At 39.0% G+C, this 17960-nt stretch overlaps 1 protein-coding gene across 1 annotated transcript in view; it reads right to left on the minus strand.

The window, feature by feature from the left end:
* Positions 1–4565: 4565 nt before the first annotated feature.
* MAGI1 (membrane associated guanylate kinase, WW and PDZ domain containing 1) overlaps positions 4566–17960 on the minus strand; it is a 474374-nt gene continuing 460979 nt past the window's right edge. Inside the window, exons 19-23 of the mRNA XM_077821423.1 lie at positions 12979–13069; positions 12792–12852; positions 11807–11950; positions 9015–9153; positions 4566–5477 (exon numbers count right to left, since the gene is read on the minus strand). Of these exons, the coding sequence (XP_077677549.1) occupies positions 4753–5477; positions 9015–9153; positions 11807–11950; positions 12792–12852; positions 12979–13069 (1160 nt within the window). The 3' untranslated portion in view covers positions 4566–4752. The remainder of the gene's footprint in view (positions 5478–9014; positions 9154–11806; positions 11951–12791; positions 12853–12978; positions 13070–17960) is intronic.

Consider the following 17960-nt stretch of genomic DNA (forward strand, 5'->3'; position numbering starts at 1 on the left):
TTAATTTGGTGCCCCCTAGTTCTTGTGTTATGAGAAGGAGTAAATAACTCTTCCTTATTTAGTTTCTCCACATCAGTCATGATTTTATACAAACTTCATTTGCAATCTCAGTGGGGAGATAATGACTGCGTGGGAACTAGGGGCCAATCATTTTGCCATCTCCAGAGAGGATTCTCTCAAAGCCAAACTTGCTCAGCTCGCAGTGTACCCCATGCTTCCCAGAGAGAACTTCATCTTCCGACGCTGTCAAAACGGATACTTTCCATAAGCAATAGCATTCTTTAAAATCACTTTTAGAGCTGCAGGCAGCACAAGTACAATATGTATTCTGGTTATTATTCCCGGTATATAAACTTTGGAGCAGAAAGCACACAAGCATACAAAATCCTGTGCAGGTAAACCAGGCAAACAAAAATCTCAGAAAAAGAATTCGTTTAAATACTGGCAACTTGATCCTATAATTTCAACTCCTGGGCTACTAAAAATACGACAGTTAAAACCCGTGTCCCTGCTGCTACTGTTGCTTTCTCTAGCCCAAGCCACGGAATATTCATGTGCTATTAAAGAGCAGCCATTGCACTAAAATACACTTTACACTGTGTTCCCAGGGGTTCTGTTTTTTGATTATGAAATAGCTTAATATGGCACTTCACAGCCTCTTAAGTGGGCACATAGGAAATAATGCGAAGGAATTAACACCATGTTCAAAAATCATTGGAATAAAATCCAACTTCTCAGTTTTCAGACCAAATGTCCAACAAATACATTTTGGGTGTGGGGTTCTGTTTTTTTTTTTGGTTTGTTTTTAGTTCCTAAGATCGTTTCCTACAAATCTTAAGAATATGGAACCCCAGAATACCTAACAGCCACACATTTACAGATGGTACCAGCAAGATATAAATAGCATCATCTTCTTGGTGAGATTTATGAAAGCCAATTAAATTACATACATTATAAGCCATTTATAAACGCTCTTCAACAGACCAATCAGCCAGGAGCCAGTACTGAAAACTTGCTTTTAACAAAATGCATATCAGTTAGGAGGGGAATACAACCTATAATTACCACTTTAGTAACAAAATAAGCAAAGCACAGCAGATGGACTGAACACAAGACCACGATTAAATAAAACAGACATTTGTAGGGATGGAAGTTCAAGCTGAGAATGAATTCAGAAGGCAAGCCTTACAAAAGCAACAAAAAAAAAAGCTTAGCTAATCTAAAAGTTGCTAGCAACAGCAAAGTAAAGTTCAGCAATAACTTAGTACTACCTAACTTGGTCCCACTGAAATCAATAGTACTACTCATGGAATTAGACACGAATCAACACGAGCAAGTGTAGTAGACTTGAATCCAGTGCGGGGTACCTATTATTGACACAGGAAACCAACAAAATACCGCTGCCACCACAAAAAATGAGGCAAACTGCACAAGAAAGAACAATCCCAGTCTCCAGTGTTTTTTTGCTCACTGCTTCATAAATTTTCCAGATTTTCAGCATGCAAGAAATACACGCCAATTAATCCTTCGAGCAGATTCAAAAGCCAGTTGTAATAAACTGTTAGCGTCTTTGCTCCCATTTTGATAACTTACAGTCTAAAAAGGATTTCTCTTTGTTTTTGTTGAAAATGGAGGAATTTTAAGGTCAGATACTCAACCGGTGGCAATTAGCGGTGATAGAGTGACACCACTACATGGCAGCTGAGGATCTGACCCCCCCCGGGGTTCATGGAAGTGGCACACTCTGTGCTACCCACAGCAAGACATATAGAGCCAGCTTTTATCCATTGAATTTCAGAGTATGCTAATGCCAAGGACTAAATGTATGGGTAATTAATTATTCTGGTATTTATTAACACTTCTGTACTAAGTAGCCTTTGAACTAATCATATTGACCTGCTCCGTTTAGGTTATTTAAGCTTTCTTATTACATAAAAATGTTGTAGACATACAGTAGAAACAATAAAAGATACAAATCGAGAAGCAATAATTACGGAATGCATACATTTACAATATAATTATACAGTAAAAAGTCATAAAAAATCACAAAAGATCTGAACTTAAAAAAACACGCACAGATTTGGGTATTTTGTTTCTACCCTAACATTCTTTTAGACATCAATTATGCAGCTGCAAAACCCGCCTGAAGATGATACGATTGAAAATACAAAAAATATTAGTCATTCTCTGATCAAGACATTTGCACTACCAGCAGGCTAGCTGAAGTATGGTGAAGTGTACAGTAAGGGGATGGCTTAATGATACAGTATTTAATATAAAATCTGGTTTTGCAATACTTACTTAACTGTCTTTATACAATATTTCCACAACTAAGTAAGAGTTGAAAGAATTATGACTATATTTTAGAGGACTCTATTCAGACACAGGCATGAGTAGCATCTGTATTTTTGTGATTTTACAGTATTACATTTGACACTGCATTATGATGATGGATGACGTCAAACTCAAGGAAAACACCAAAGCCAAGATTATCATTTCATTTATCTAAAATCTTAGCTCTTGATTATTTGGGGGAAAAGATTTTATCTTGTACAACTGGGATCATAACTTCATTTTTGCCAACAAGTCAAAATGGGTTAACCTTGGAAATAGACATCTACAGTTAAATAATTTAGACAATTTTGGGTAACTATAGGGGTGTGGCTCTCTTAATCTTACCACTATACTCATATGCATACTTTGTATGGAAAACTTTATTTGATAATAAAAATAGCATTCACAGACTTTCTCCTTCTTTGTTGCTACATCATATACATTGTGTCTGTTCCAAGGAAAGAAGCTTGTACTGGGTAAGTCCACATCTACTTATACTAATGTTATGTATAAACCCAATAATTCAAATAAAGCTATGAACAATGTAGTATTTATATATGCATAGTGTTTTATAAAAAAGATTGGCCCACATACTGCTTTTTCATCAACACAGGAAAGAGCATTATGTCTCTAGCACATTGCAAGAAATGATGATTGAAGAACAGACTGCATACAAGTGCTTAATAATACACAAGCAGGCCCACCATGAAGAAAGAAATGATATCCAAACCAACAAAAGCTTTAGAATTACTTATATAGTCTCCCATTTTAAAACAGCTTTACATACCTGATTCAGTTTACATTAAAATATATTCCCATGAATCAATTTGTTCCATTTTCAGAAATATAAACACTTATCACATTCCTCACAGCTAAATTTCATCATAAATTCTCTTTTATACAAGAAAAAGGCAACAGTTTTATTTTTTTTCAACAGGCTCTATTAATTACAATTTAAACTCTGTACACACAATGATTGGCCATCTTTTCATTTTGTTTTTTTGTTTTTGTTTTTTGTTTTTTTTTACAGTACCATGGCAACAACAGTGATAGACTTGCAATGCTTTTGTGTTCATATGGAAAATGTGAAACAGTATACATGTATACACCAACGCACTGTAAAAAGCAGCAGTTTACTTTAGTGGTCCAACAGTAACGGCAAACATTTTGGCTCAGCTAGGCAGTAATCCATTAAAATCCTATACCAATGCTACAGCAGACTTACCACACAACTTGCAAATTTAAAAATACAACTTTGAAACTTGCATTTTTTTTTCTTTTGCTGCTGTTTGTAGATTCAAAATTACAGCATAACCAGCATCTAGGCTTTCACAACCAGACCCTTCTACTGATTGCCTGTGTCCTTATGTGCCCTTGACAGGTCTCTCTTTTTTCGTCTCAGTAGGAATGAACCAGTAAAATAAAACTTGAATATCTCTATCTATCTATGTATAGACACAAAGATTTCCAATTTGGCAAAATAAGAAAAGCCCACTGGTTTAGACTGAGCAGAAGGACTATACCTGCCCTGTGAAGGGAGAACTCATTCCCCTCAAACTTCACTGTGTCTTTATCCCAGTATCCCAATGCACTACTCTTCTTCAAAGCAGACCAAACAATACCGGATTTGCTCAGATTTCTGTCCATTACTTCTAGTAGTTGAGTAGGGCTCCGGGGCCACTTTCTTAAAGGAATATTGTAAGTGTTGCTGAGACTAGCGAGAGAGACTGAGAGTTAACGTTTGTGTGCTACACAGATATGGCCGCTACCAGTCTTTTGCCTTCACGCATTCTTGAGAGGGGGCCTAAAAGTATAAACTGTTCATGGAACAAACTATAAATTCCTTATCATAAGTCATCTTGTGCTGTGTAGGTTTTTGTATAAATATCCTTCATTGAAACAATAAGTCTCTTCAAACAGTACTTGTCATTTTAGGAACTTTTTTCTTTTTTTATTCCTTCAGCAGGAGTGCTCCATTCCTATTGATATGCACATTTTAATTCCTCCTTCACCCTTTATAAAAAAAAAATCCTCTGACTACCTTATATTATTGGCTGTTCCCATTTAATTATGGGGGGAGGGGGAAGTTGCCTGATAGAGAAATTTTTCTCAAGAAATCTACAGAATATGTAGAAACAAAATTTTATAATCCTTTAGGACCATTTGGCAAGTAACTTAAAAAAAAAGAATACACTTAAAAATACTTTCTTTAATATTATACATCAGGCACAACACTTTGTATATATTTTTGTTATAAGATTTCATCTGCGTAAAACGTTTGCTGCTATTCATAGGATCAGCAGGTGTCTGATATTTCATCATTTAAGAAACTAAGATAATTTCAGCTTTATTACCCTCTTCTTAGAGCCTTCAGCACTATAAAGGCTGGAATATGGCTCTGTGCATCGGACGAGTACCTCAGATGCTGAGATCAGTGCTGCACTCTTTGTAGGGTTTCCTTCTCTGTTCAGGGGGGTGTCTTTTGTTGGTATCATATTTCAAACTGTGTTCTTCCCTCTCTCTGTGGCCGACTCGCTCATCCTTGATCCTTTTGTCTGGTGACCTCTCCCTTCTTCTGTCAGTTGACTTTGCCCTCCGTTCAGGTGAGCTCTCTCTTCTCTTCTCTGGTGATTTTCTTTGATCCATTAGTCTTTCGAGTGACCTCCTTCGCCTGCTTGGCGACCCATCCCTTCTGTGAGTCGGTGACCTTTCTCTTCGCCTTTCGGGAGAAAGGTCTCTCCTCCTCTCGTGTCTCTCCCTCCTCTCCAAAGTATTGTCAGCACTTCTTGTCCCTTCCCTCCTTTTTTCAGGAGATTTCATTTTTTGTCCATTTACCACCATTCTCTCTGGTTGTCTATCTCGTCGCCTTCCTGGTGATCTGTCCTTTTTTCTGCCTGTTACACTACCACTGTTTTGAGAAGTTCCATTCCAAGTGTGGTGTTCATTGGATTGTCTGCTAAACTCTCTGCTGCCTTTTGGATCTTTAACATATATCCGCTTGTCCCCATGTTGTGATGATTTGTGAAGATCTGGTGGATAACTGGACTCCAATGATGGGTGTTGTCGTCGGTCAGATGGCATGTTTTTCATTTCCGATACATTTTGTGAACCTGTGGCGGGACTGTTCCTGTCACTGCTGGGGTCTGGAAGAAAAACAACAAGAGCATATTGTTTGGTACAAATGGCTTTTTACAGTTCTGACACCATTTATGATTCTTCAGAGTTCATTAGTGCCAAAAGCAAACAACTGTTAAAGCAGTCAGTAGAAGACTAACTGAAGCTTTTGTTAATTTAAGTGTAACTGCAAACAATGAGTTATTGATTAGTATTGGTGCTTCCCTTTATTAGCTCCATTTTAGTCCAAGTGGCTCTTATCTTTATGCTCTGCGCATCATGGGATATTTTATATTTTTCCCCTGGTCCAATTTATAATGCTTAGATTAAAATAAGTTGTTTCTAGTGAAAAAAAGGAAGGTTTGCACTTTTTAAAAGGATATAGCTCCCAAAAAGATGGGCCTTTTAGGAAATGATTATCACCTTTTAAAATTATTTTTAAAGACATGCCTTCTTAGAAAGAGTTATAGTTTGTGTGATGTTTCATTTTAAATGACTAAAAGTATGAAATAATATAACTGATCTCTATGTTTTGAACCTATAGCATAATATTTTAATTCGACTATAAATAATGTCATTTCCATTTTTCAAGAACTTCAAACATGTTACTAAATCTCATTTAGTCCTATTACATTATGAAATAGTAGTGGGATAGTTTTGCTTTCACCACAATTTAGATGACAACAGAAGTTATGATCTTTCCTTATTAAAGACATGGAAAGATAGTCTAATACGTAGGATGAGTTTGATTTAACACCTGTTCTCCTGTTAATTATCTCACTGCCATAAAACAGATCTGAACTACCTTCAAGAGCCAAACTGCAAAGCAATGACACTGTGCTGCAGCTAAGCTAAAATTACTCACATCATTCGTAACTGATGCTTATGAATGATTTATTACATATATGGCAAACATTAAAGCAGTTGCACTGACAACATGAGATGCAGATTTCTTTTTCTTTCTTTCTTTCTTTTTTTTAAGTATCTTCCGTAAGAGAACTCTGCTGGCGTTAAATAAGTACTTAGCACACGTCCTGAATTCCAATTTGGAGAGTCACCTACTTTAAGTAAAGTAGATGGTCTTGATGACAATGACTGAATAGCAAACAAACCACTTCGCAATCCGGAATCTTTTTTTCACTCTTCCACAACACACATGCTAAATATTCAAAATTTTCATTTTTCTTGTGTGCAAGCTCTTTTATTTAAACGTCTCTCGTCATTGTTTTTTTGTGCGCGGGCCATTATTTTTATGATTTACAGATGAAAAACACCGTGGCAACTCATGGGAGTTTATTTGGTTTGATTTTTAAAATCAAGGTGTGGGAGGACCACCCCATTTTCCCCCAGCTTTCTTGCAATCTGGCTATTGTACAAGGTAAGAGTGAGGCTTTAAACACGTTCAGGTAGTGTACTTACAATTCAAAGAATGTAGGGGCTCAGAATGAATTGCTGTACATATAAAAATATAGCAAAGCGGAAAGCAATATGAGGGAATTAGGCCACAGCACAGAAACACCTAATATTGATTTTAGCTACAAACCGTAGTTTGATTATGGCCCGTAAGGTAGAAGCAAGGCTCCCCGAGCTTGTCATTTCTCATACATGCAGCGATATTAGGAGGTATCATCGCTGAGGAAGGAAGAGCCCAGCACCAAGAAAAGTAAGAGAGAGAGAGAAAGAGAAAAGTAGAAAATTTAGATTCCCCATAACAAAGATGAAAGAAAAAATATCTACATATTTTATCTTAGGATAAAGAAAGTTTATTTTTCCAGTATGATTGTCTAGGCATCACCCAAGGGTAAGACTGGAAAGACGGCAGTTGTTATTATAGTGACATAATTAGACATCTAAAAGGTGATTCAGTAACCCAGACAACAGATGCATCCATTTTAAAAGATAACTGGAACAGTGACACAGAATGTCATAGAAAAACGATTAACAATCAAACAATAACAAAAAAATAAAGTCCACCAAAGACCACAACATTAAAAATAAGTACAAAACTCATTACAAAAATATACAACCTCAGATAGGAGCACGTTCCAATCAAGTCTGAAAAATACTGGAACTTAACATTATCCGAGAAACCACTTGCGACTGAAGAAATTAAGCCCAAAATGTTACAAATGTGTATGTGTGTAAATATATATATTTACTTTATATATATATTTATTTATAACAAGTGCAGCCCCTGCATGTTAAATACTTGCTTGAAAACTATATGCTTAGCAGTTCAACGTATTATTAGCCAAAAGAAAACTGGTACTGGATTTTCATCCTCAGTGCAGCAGACATATGCTTTAAGAAGTGAAGCACACAATTTACAGGACATTTATGAAGTCTAGCAGTACTGTACATCAAAAGGAGTAGGAAACGACAGAAGTAGAAAAAACATTACATAATTTTAGTGCTATTGTTGTAAACCCACAGTTTCCTTTCTATATTATCGAATATTTTAATTGTTTGAAATCTATATTCTGATTTGGTCAGACATTTAGATTCAATTCTGATTTATAAGCAGATAGTGGAAACTCTTGAACATGGTACAGTAAATTAAAAAAACCTAGTTCATGAATTGTGCAGAATGTTCTTTTGTTTTATTTTTAGGTAATGGAGTGAAAGACTTAGAACTTACTGACACAACAAAATCCCAGATAAGGGAAAAAAGTATAAAGGGCATCCCTTCAAAATCAGTTTCTATAGAAACTTTAAAGACCTTTGGTTGGCAGTAGCCCTGCATTGAGGGCATAGTTTTCAACAATTATCTCAAATAAATAAGGCATAATAATAATATTAAATAGAACACTATTCTAAGCCACTCATTACTCTCCCTAATCAGCTCCAACAGGCAGGTGTAGAAAAGGACTTCTACTGCAAATCTCAGCAGAAAAGGAAAAGTAGCACTTTTCCCTCAAAACAGACTCTAGAAACCTTTTCATAACCTCCTAACTTTTTCAGAATTTACAAATTAATGACTTGACACCAACAGATATTGTAAGGGGGAAAAAGGACTCAGAAGGGCCAAATTCATCTATTTTTGCATAAACATTTTGAAATAACTTTATAAATATTTACACATTAGTTGGAGGCAAAACCCATTAGCTTTCTTGGCATTCATGCCCAAGGATACAGAAAAACTAAGGAAAAAGCCTAACAATAAACTACTGATTGAAAATAATTCAGGATTCCCTTTTTTTGGTGTTGATTCGAGGAAAAGAGTTATTTTGAGATAACAGTTCAACTGCTGAGAGACAGTTTGGCACAGCTCATTAATACTCCTTGTTTGCTTGGACAAGACAATGCGGTTTTTGTTTTTTTCTCTCTGATCACCAAAAATACTGCTTTGATGATCTTGCCTTACACTGCGCCCAAGTCCGTGGAAGCAAGCAAAGGATGAAAGGTGTAGAAAATTCAGCACAAGCGAGGCAACTAACCATATGTTGCAAAGGTTGGCAAGACACTGGTGAGAAAGGAAAATAAAAAGCATCCCCGCTTCAGATCTTGAGAAATCATTCATGGAGTGATGCCAGGAAAGAAAGGAATGTTTTCATAGTTTGACCCACCATATTCTGGTACAGAGCCATCTCCACGTTTCAGAAACAGGCGGACTCTGCGGCCACCATTTTTAATCAGTTCTATGGCCCGAGCATGCTTCATGTTCTTGGTGGTTTCCCCATTGATCTCTAGAATTTCATCACCAATCTGTCAACATGATGAAAGAGCAGAATCTAGGATTAAAATCAGGCCTTCAACAGAAGAATGCCACACCTTGAGTATGTCACTTAAGGGAACATAGTATTTAACATATTGGTTTATGTTTAGGAACTTTTTTCACTTGATTGTACATGCATGGCATGAATCAGTTAGCCTGGTTTAGAAATTCAAGAATTGATCAGGAAAGGAAAACAAAGGTTGTGGAATAGACCATCAGCACTCTGGCTACAGTGGAACTATGTTGAGTTACATCAGCTATCTGGTGCTGTAAGTTTATCCTTAAAAAAAAAACAAAAAAAACTTTCCAAATATTAACATTTCTTGCATTACTTTTTGAAAGAAGAGAATACACTGGTTATAAAGTTATTAAATAAACAGCATAGCAGGTGTGCATGTTGTCTACAGACCTATAAAACAATGATAGACCTCTTCTCTGAGAACCTCTCAGTCAATCCCACAAAAACTTTTGCATGTGCTTAATTGTTGGAGTGAATGGGACTACTCACATACCTAAAGTTAAATTAGACCTGCCACAGCAAGGTATTGCATATACAGGGTAGGTTGAGGTAGCATGTGACGTCTCGGGTTATAACAGTGAAAAATTATGCAATACTTCAGTAACTCACTAGTGAGTGTGTTACATAAGCTCCTCTCTGTACCTTGACTGTAGAGCATATAAGTCTGTTACAGGCCCAGCTAGGAAATTTTAGCTCCACCTCTAGCAGCTCATGCTTTCAGCTCTAGAGGTTCCTGGTTCAATCCCCAGTGTGTTGGCCAAGATGGCAGCTTATCAGACCCTCTTTCATGCATGAACCTTGCTAAGTTATTTAAAGAAAATTGAAGCATTAACATTTGGGGATAATGTCTGGAATAAGGGCTGGGGTGGGGACAGCAACTGATTGAACTTCAAAAGATGGGGGTCAAATAGAAGCCAACATATGGAGCAAGTGCAGCTTCTGACAGAAGCCAGCTATTGATAGGTTGGTAAGCAAGATAACAGAGATTATGAAAATGCCTTTTTCTCTTGTCATTTCATTTCACGGTTGTTGGCAGGGCAATAGGATTGGCAGTGAGGAAGGAGTCCCTACAATTTTCAAAAAAGTTCTTTTTTCAGAGTAGCAGCCGTGTTAGTCTGTATTCACAAAAAGAAAAGGAGTACTAGTGGCATCTTAGAGACTAACCAATTTATTTGAGCATAAGCATAAACACCACCCTATACCGGAAACCTACCGACCGCTATTCCTACCTACATGCCTCCAGCTTTCACCCAGACCACACCACACGATCCATCGTCTACAGCCAAGCTCTACGATACAACCGCATTTGCTCCAACCCCTCAGACAGAGACAAACACCTACAAGATCTCTAACAAGCATTCTTACAACTACAATACCCACCTGCTGAAGTGAAGAAACAAATTGACAGAGCCAGAAGAGTACCCAGAAGTCACCTATTACAGGACAGGCCCAACAAAGATAATAACAGAACCCCACTAGCCATCACTTTCAGCCCCCAACTAAAACCTCTCCAACGCATCATCAAGGATCTACAACCCATCACTCTCACAAATCTTGGGAGACAGGCCAGTCCTTGCCTACAGACAGCCCCCCAACCTGAAGCAAATACTCACCAGCAACCACACACCACACAACAGAACCACTAACCCAGGAACCTAGCCTTGCAACAAAGCCCGTTGCCAACTGTGTCCACATATCTATTCAGAGGACACCATCATAGGGCTTAATCACATCAGCCACACTATCAGAGGCTCGTTCACCTGCACATCTACCAATGTGATATATGCCATCATGTGCCAGCAATGCCCCTCTGCCATGTACACTGTTCAAACTGGACAGTCTCTACATAAAAGAATAAATGGACATAAATCAGATGTCAAGAATTATTCATAAACCAGTTGGAGAACACTTCAATCTCTCTGGTCACTCGATTACAGACCTAAAGGTCGCAATATTACAACAAAAAGACTTCAAAACCAGATTCCAACGAGAGACTGCTGAATTGGAATTAATTTGCAAACTGGATACAATTAACTTAGGCTTGAATAGAGACTGGGAGTGGATGTGTCATTACACAAAGTAAAACTATTTCCCCATGTTTATTCCCCCCCGCCGTTCCTCAGACATTCCTGTTAGCTGCTGGAAATGGCCCACCTTGATTATCACTACAAAAGTAATAGCTCATCTTAAGTGATCACTCTCCTTACAGTGTGTATAACACCTCCTCACTGTATTTTCCACTGAATGCATCCGATGAAGTGAGTTGTAGCTCACGAAAGCTTATGCTCAAATAAATTGGTTAGTCTCTAAGGTGCCACTAGTACTCCTTTTTGCAAAAAGTTCTTGCAATTAATTCTGAATGGTGCAGCAGTTTTTTAAGATTGCCTCCCTACTCTCCCACCCTCTTTGGGATGCATGTGTGCAAACCTCTACTGACTTCAATGGGAGGCAAACACAGCACTCTCGGAGCAGGAATTGGTACAACAATGGCACTTCAAATCTATTCTTATTATTGGAACAAGTCAAAAATGGTGAAAAAGTTTTTGAAAAAAACAAAACAAAACAAAAACCCACCACTTTTGTTGCAAATAGATTTTTTTCCCCAACTCTCTTTTTTTACTTACCCTCATCTTTCCACACCTCTCAGCCGGACCATCCTCAGCTAACCGCAACACGTAGAGATCCATATTATACTCTCGGCCACCTCGCAGGCTAAAGCCAAATCCTTTGGCTCCTCTTTCCAGTTCAACGGTGTAAAAATCTTGGTCCTGGGAAGACAATTTGTACAGAACTGAACAAGAAGTTGAACTCTGTACTATTGCCGGGCCTGGCAAATATTTAACAATGGACATTAAATCATCTTAATAAATATATATATATATCTACAAGGTTTGTTTTCATACAAAGACAAAGGCTTCTCATTGCTCCTAAAGACCCAAACTGTGATTCAAAGAGTGTTTTTTAATGGTCTGCAAAGAGCTGGTTGGTCCCATGGTGCTAGCTACTCCTTCTTGTTAGCTGCTGGCACATTCTATTCAAGACTACTAAAAAGGCATGCAATTCTTCTCTACACAGCAGAGTAATTGCTGTATTACCACAAAGATGCTTAGCAATCAGTAATGAGAGTGGTTATCACTGCAGTTGCCAGTGGGAGGGGAAGAATCCATGAAATAATCTCTCTGTTATTAAGTTGTGGCCTATACTATGATAAACCCGAAGAACCCATGATATAGCCCTCTTATCAAACTTTGATTTCTTTTCTTTTTTCTCCTCTGAATCTGTCATTTGGCGCACAGTAACACCTTCAGGCTAGCCCCCTCAAAGAACACACTCCAGTAAACAAACACATAAATTATTACTGTCATAAGATATTTAATTGTCTTTGTTTTTAATCCTGATGCAGCTCTGTGTTTGAAGTGTTTGTCATATGAAACAACATCAATGCATATTAAAACTCTAATCAGTGATCCCTCTTTCGCAGACAAACTGGAGGAGGGAATCTGGCCTCACAAGATAAATTTTCGAGGGAGAACACTTTAAGCACAACCCTTAGCAGACTAGAACCACATTTTCATGGTAAACCAAGCAAATCAGAAAGGCATCCCTTACCTGTGCTGCCTGGGGCGGTTTGAAATCAAACTGGGATTCCTGCTTTGGTTTTGTGTTGTTCCTGTTGAAATGAATGAGAGAGAGGAGGAGAGAGGGGAAAAAAACAACTCATGGGAAATGAAGATGACTCAGAAATAACCAAAGAAATAGCACACCAACATGCTCGCCTCAAAGAAAATTAGCAGACCTGGGTTCCTGGGGCATCTGCTGAGGAGTATGTGTGGTTGTAATCGTAGCAATTTTTTCAGCGTTGGTCAATAAAGTAGCATTGGAGGATTCTGTAAAACAAAATGGTGCTCCTTGTGAGAAAAGATCTTAAATCAGAGAATTCATTCAAAGACAAATGCATGCTTTGCAATGGGATTGCACTGGGAAGCATCAAATACATTTTTTAAGAACGTGCCTGAGAGGGAAGCGCACTGGCTCATCTTTAATAAATCCAGTAGTTGAAAGGAGAATTTTGTTACTAGGTAATGATTAAGTATTTATCTCAACACACACTGTGCAACGATTGCCCCAAAACCCTTATATATATATAGAAAGCCTTTGATTAAAAAAAAAAAAAAATAGGAAAATAAAGATGATAGAATTTCTCTCAGCCTTCTATAAATGCAGCCACATGCAACAGCACGGCAGCTATGCATCTGGAAGGGCGTATTAAACAAGAGTGGCACATTGGAATTTTACATGATGCTGACAGTCGTCCTTGCTTGACTTTTTCTAGTAGCTGTCGTTAGACACAGAAAATTCCACTACAGCCTCGCTTCTGCCCCTGTGATCCTTCTAACAGGAAGTCTTTTAAACACTAACCTGTCACCGCTGTTACTGTATTCTGTGCTCCTTCAATAACAAAGAAAAGTCTTGAATGTTCAAGACATTATCTCTAAATCCATTACCAATGAAAAATTAATTAGGGGTTGGGATGCCTCAATCAGAAATAATGCCAGAGCGTTGTAAATTGTAAATGTAAATTGTGTGCAGCAAGATATCCCACTAAAGTAATAAATATTATATTTTTATGTAAATTGGATTTATTCTCCAGCAACCACATTTCATCAGCATTTTCATTAATCTCGAGGAAATTCCGAGAAAAGGCATACAAGTAGATTAGAAAAATATTTAGGAAGTTTGGGTTAGATGTGTTCCATTATCCACTTCACTATTGAGAGCTAAGGTTAATTTTTAAAAAGTATAGGCTAATTAAGGCTCACAGAATGTTTTGTTGCTTGAGCAGCAACACATATGCCAAATCTTAATTACTTCAAAAGTCAGAAGATCATTTGGGTTATTTTTATAAGAACACTAAAATAGTCCATAACCCACAATGTAGTCAATACTGACTCCATCTGAATAGATACCTTTAAAGTTTTTGTTATGGGATGTATTGAATACAGGCCTAATCTAAAACTTATTGATGGCAATGGTAGTTTTCTATTGACTTAACACTTTGGACATGATCAAAAACACATGGGTTTCCACATCTCTCTTTAATAGTTAACCAATTGTGCTGTTCAAATTCTTACTGTTCATTAAAATAAAAGTCTATTGCACATTCTATGCTCAATGTAATACACACTCCCTTGGAGTGGCATAACTTGTATCAGACACACACAAAAACTGAAGGGTGAGATTTTCAAAGTCCTCAGCATTGGCCTAACTCTGCTCCGAGTGAATCATAGAAGCATAGAACTGGAAGGGACCTTAGGAGGTCATATAGTCCAGTCCCCTGCACTCATGGCAGGACTAAGTATTATTTAGACCAGGGATCGGCAACCTTTGGCACATCCCTTGGCTTATGCTGCTTCCTGCAGCCCCCATTGGCCTGGAACAGTGAACCGCGGCCTGTGGGATCTGCGATCAGCCGAACCTGCAGACGCTGCAGGTAAACAAACTGTCTCAGCCCGCCAGCCTGATGGGCCACATGTCAAAGGTTGCCAATCCCTGATTTAGACCATCCTTGACAGGTATTTTGGGTTTTATGGGGGTTTTACCATGTCAAAGGTTGCCAATCCCTGATTTAGACCATCCCTGACAGGTGTTTTGGGTTTTATGGGGGTTTTACTATTACTTCAGTAGTAGCAGTTAGGCCAGTTGTGATCTAACCCAATACCCTGATTTGAATTCCCACAAATTTTCTGGGGGCAAGGGCTGGAATCTGAGCCCATTTTGGGAAGAGGCCCGGGATATGAATTTTGCAAGTGAGAGAAAAGATAGATTTGTGGCTAAGTCATAAAAATGAGAGACTTGGCTCCTGCTCTGCTACAGATTTTCTTAAAGGCTTTGGGCAAGGCACAAACGAGAAGGACTGGGGGGGGAGAGAGGGGGAGGAGGGAGCCATACGAAACCAAACCATATATCCAGATACAAATACTCTTGAAGCATTGTGAGTGTTTGAAATCTGGATCGAAATTAGGCCCTTTGCAATGTTAAGTGTCCATGATCCTATGCACTCGCCGTATGCGTATGTTATACTGATCCTTACTGAAAGTGGTGCTGGACAGCTTTAGAAACTACAAAATCCACTAAGTGCATACACTCTCGATGAAAGTTAAGGGATAAGCTCAAGAAAGCATTCATACACAGAGAGAAATTCCCATGTATCTACAGGATTACAGTCATCAATAAGTGAATAAAGGACTTGAAAATCTTTGAACTCCTCCTTGCTTGGCCATTTAGGAAAGTGCTCACTTGGAAGTCTTCAGAAGTGAGTGTTTTTTGAGGAAAAGTCATCTTTAAAATGGTTATAATCGATGGAACCAGTTGCACACTCTTAAAGATGACATTCAATATTTATGTTTATGTGAGAGGAAGTGCTGAGAATTTCAATGATATTTGCTTGGGAAATCAGAATAAACAAATACATCCACCATTTATGATAATTATGATTTCTGAAGCTAATCTAAACAAACATGTTGAGAACAGAAATCACCAAAAGCACCAGGAACACATGATATTCAAGGTACAAATGGAAGCCTGTTCCCTAGTCAAGAGCGGTGAGAACTGTTGACTCAGTGAATACAGCAGTAATATCTAGGATTACCTTTTCAGAAAATCTTGATCATTAGAAAAGACTTCCCCCCCTACTGTAGGTAGTTACAGTGTCTTACCAATAATAAATAATCAAATAAATACGCAGTACTTATATACTACGTTCCCTGTAAACTGCGTGGCCACAGGGCAGACTATTTAGCACTGTGCAGGTGCTCAGGGAACTCGCCTGGCTGGGACCAGCTGCAGCCAGGGTGAGGGAGCTCGGGGGAGTCCTCTCTGCCCGCCATAGCCCTGGAGGACCTCCTGCACCCCAAACCCCTCATCCCTGGCCACCCCCCAGAGCCCGGATCTCCTGCACCCCAACCCCTTGCCCCAGCCCTGTGCCCCTCATTCCTGGCCCCACCCCAGAGCCAGTACCCCCAGCCGGAGCCCTCCCCCTCCAACCCTCTGCCCCAGCCCTGAGCCCCCTCCTGCACCATGAACCCCTCTTCCCCAGCCCCACCCCCACCCCATGAATTTTGTTCTGTGCACCAATATGAATGTGATGTGTCACACATCACCTCCATATTGGTGCACAGAACAAAATTCATTCCGCACATGTGGTGGGGAAAATTAGAGGGAACACTGCTTTATAGCGTGATTTTTATCCAAGGCACATCCTTCCCCTTGCTGGCAGGGTGAAGTCCATTGAATACCATGGAGGTATTCTTTCGAAATCATTAGCATGAATCCAGCTGGTGTGGGTAACAATACTGGTGAAGAACAGTGTGGGCCTAGCACGGACCCTGGGAATGCACTGAGTTCGCTATCCTGCTCTGAAGCCTACGCTGCACTGTCATCACTTCTATTGTTGCCTGCACTAGTTGGATTCACACTAGCTCAGGTCAGGTAGCCCATGAGTAGCTTTTGCTGTGTAGACATATCCTGTGCCCTTGTAAAAATGGCATACCTTCCCCTGCTGGACAGGAGGCCTAAGGGCTATTTTCATTCCTCTGAAGGGCTACAGTCCGAAGTAACCACAGTCTAACATGGCTGAGCTTACTGATTACTTTAGCCTTGTCTGCACTGACTCTTAGTTTGCGAATGGGCTTTCATTCATAGATTCGTCAGTGTTAAGGCCAGAAGGGACCATTATGGTCATCCAGTCTGACCGCCTGCATAAACACAGGCCAGAGAATTTCATCCAGCAATTCCTTCCCCAAGCTTACATCATTTCTGGTTGAGCTAGAGCTTTAGATAGACGTTCAGGCTTGATATAAAGAATTTGGGTGACACAGAATCCACCATCTCATTAGGTAAGTTGTTCCGATGATTAATCATCTTTACTTTTAAAAAAATGTGTAGGTAGTGATAAAAATTCTAGTCCGAATTTGACTAGCTTCTGCTTCCAGCCCAAGTTAACACACAAAACAAAACACCTGGCTCTCCAGTAACTCTAAAGTCTTCTTTCCTGCCTAACCATGTTTGCATTGTGCTTCTGTCATCTGGTATTTCTCCCTGGTGACTCTGAGGGAAGTTCCCTACCATGCCAGTTTGCATTAATGGAAGGTATGTGTCTCAAGTAAAAGAAGAGTGATTTGAAGATGATGGCTGGAAGCTTTTCTGGAAATGTATCTAATGCTGGGATTGTATTTTATTGCATCGGTTTATTTTATTTTAAACTATAGGAAACCTTGTAACAGATGTTCCTTTCCCCACTAACTGGGTGAGTGTGGTTGGAGAGAGGCTGAGGAAAGGAAAGTGAAATGAACTGTGCTTGTTGGGGGTGATGCTGTCTGGAGCCAGCCAGCCTTGTGCAGAGATACGCACTCCTGCTTGTGGGCACTGGCTGCATTCAAGAACTGTTGGATTTTAAGACAACATGGTCTTGTCTAATTCACTTGGGCATCCCTGAGGCTACAATCTGCTCCCAAAATAAAATGTTTCTAAATTGTACTGAATTCAAAGAGCACACAAGCCACATAAACCTTCCATTGCCATTTTGGTATGACATGAAGACTGGGTATAAACAGAATACAATAACCTTGTTCCTTAGGAGGTCATGCTAAGAATATCAATCTTAGGTACTGATGAAGTTCCATGACATGGTTCTGGGTCTATCTTTAGACCACACTAGCATAAGAGTTAGTAATTGTCAACAGATGTGCAGTATTTTTACTAACTTTTTATAAAAAGGCT

The sequence above is a fragment of the Eretmochelys imbricata genome, chromosome 7 (assembly GCF_965152235.1).
Source record: "Eretmochelys imbricata isolate rEreImb1 chromosome 7, rEreImb1.hap1, whole genome shotgun sequence".
NCBI classification, from domain to species: domain Eukaryota; kingdom Metazoa; phylum Chordata; order Testudines; family Cheloniidae; genus Eretmochelys; species Eretmochelys imbricata.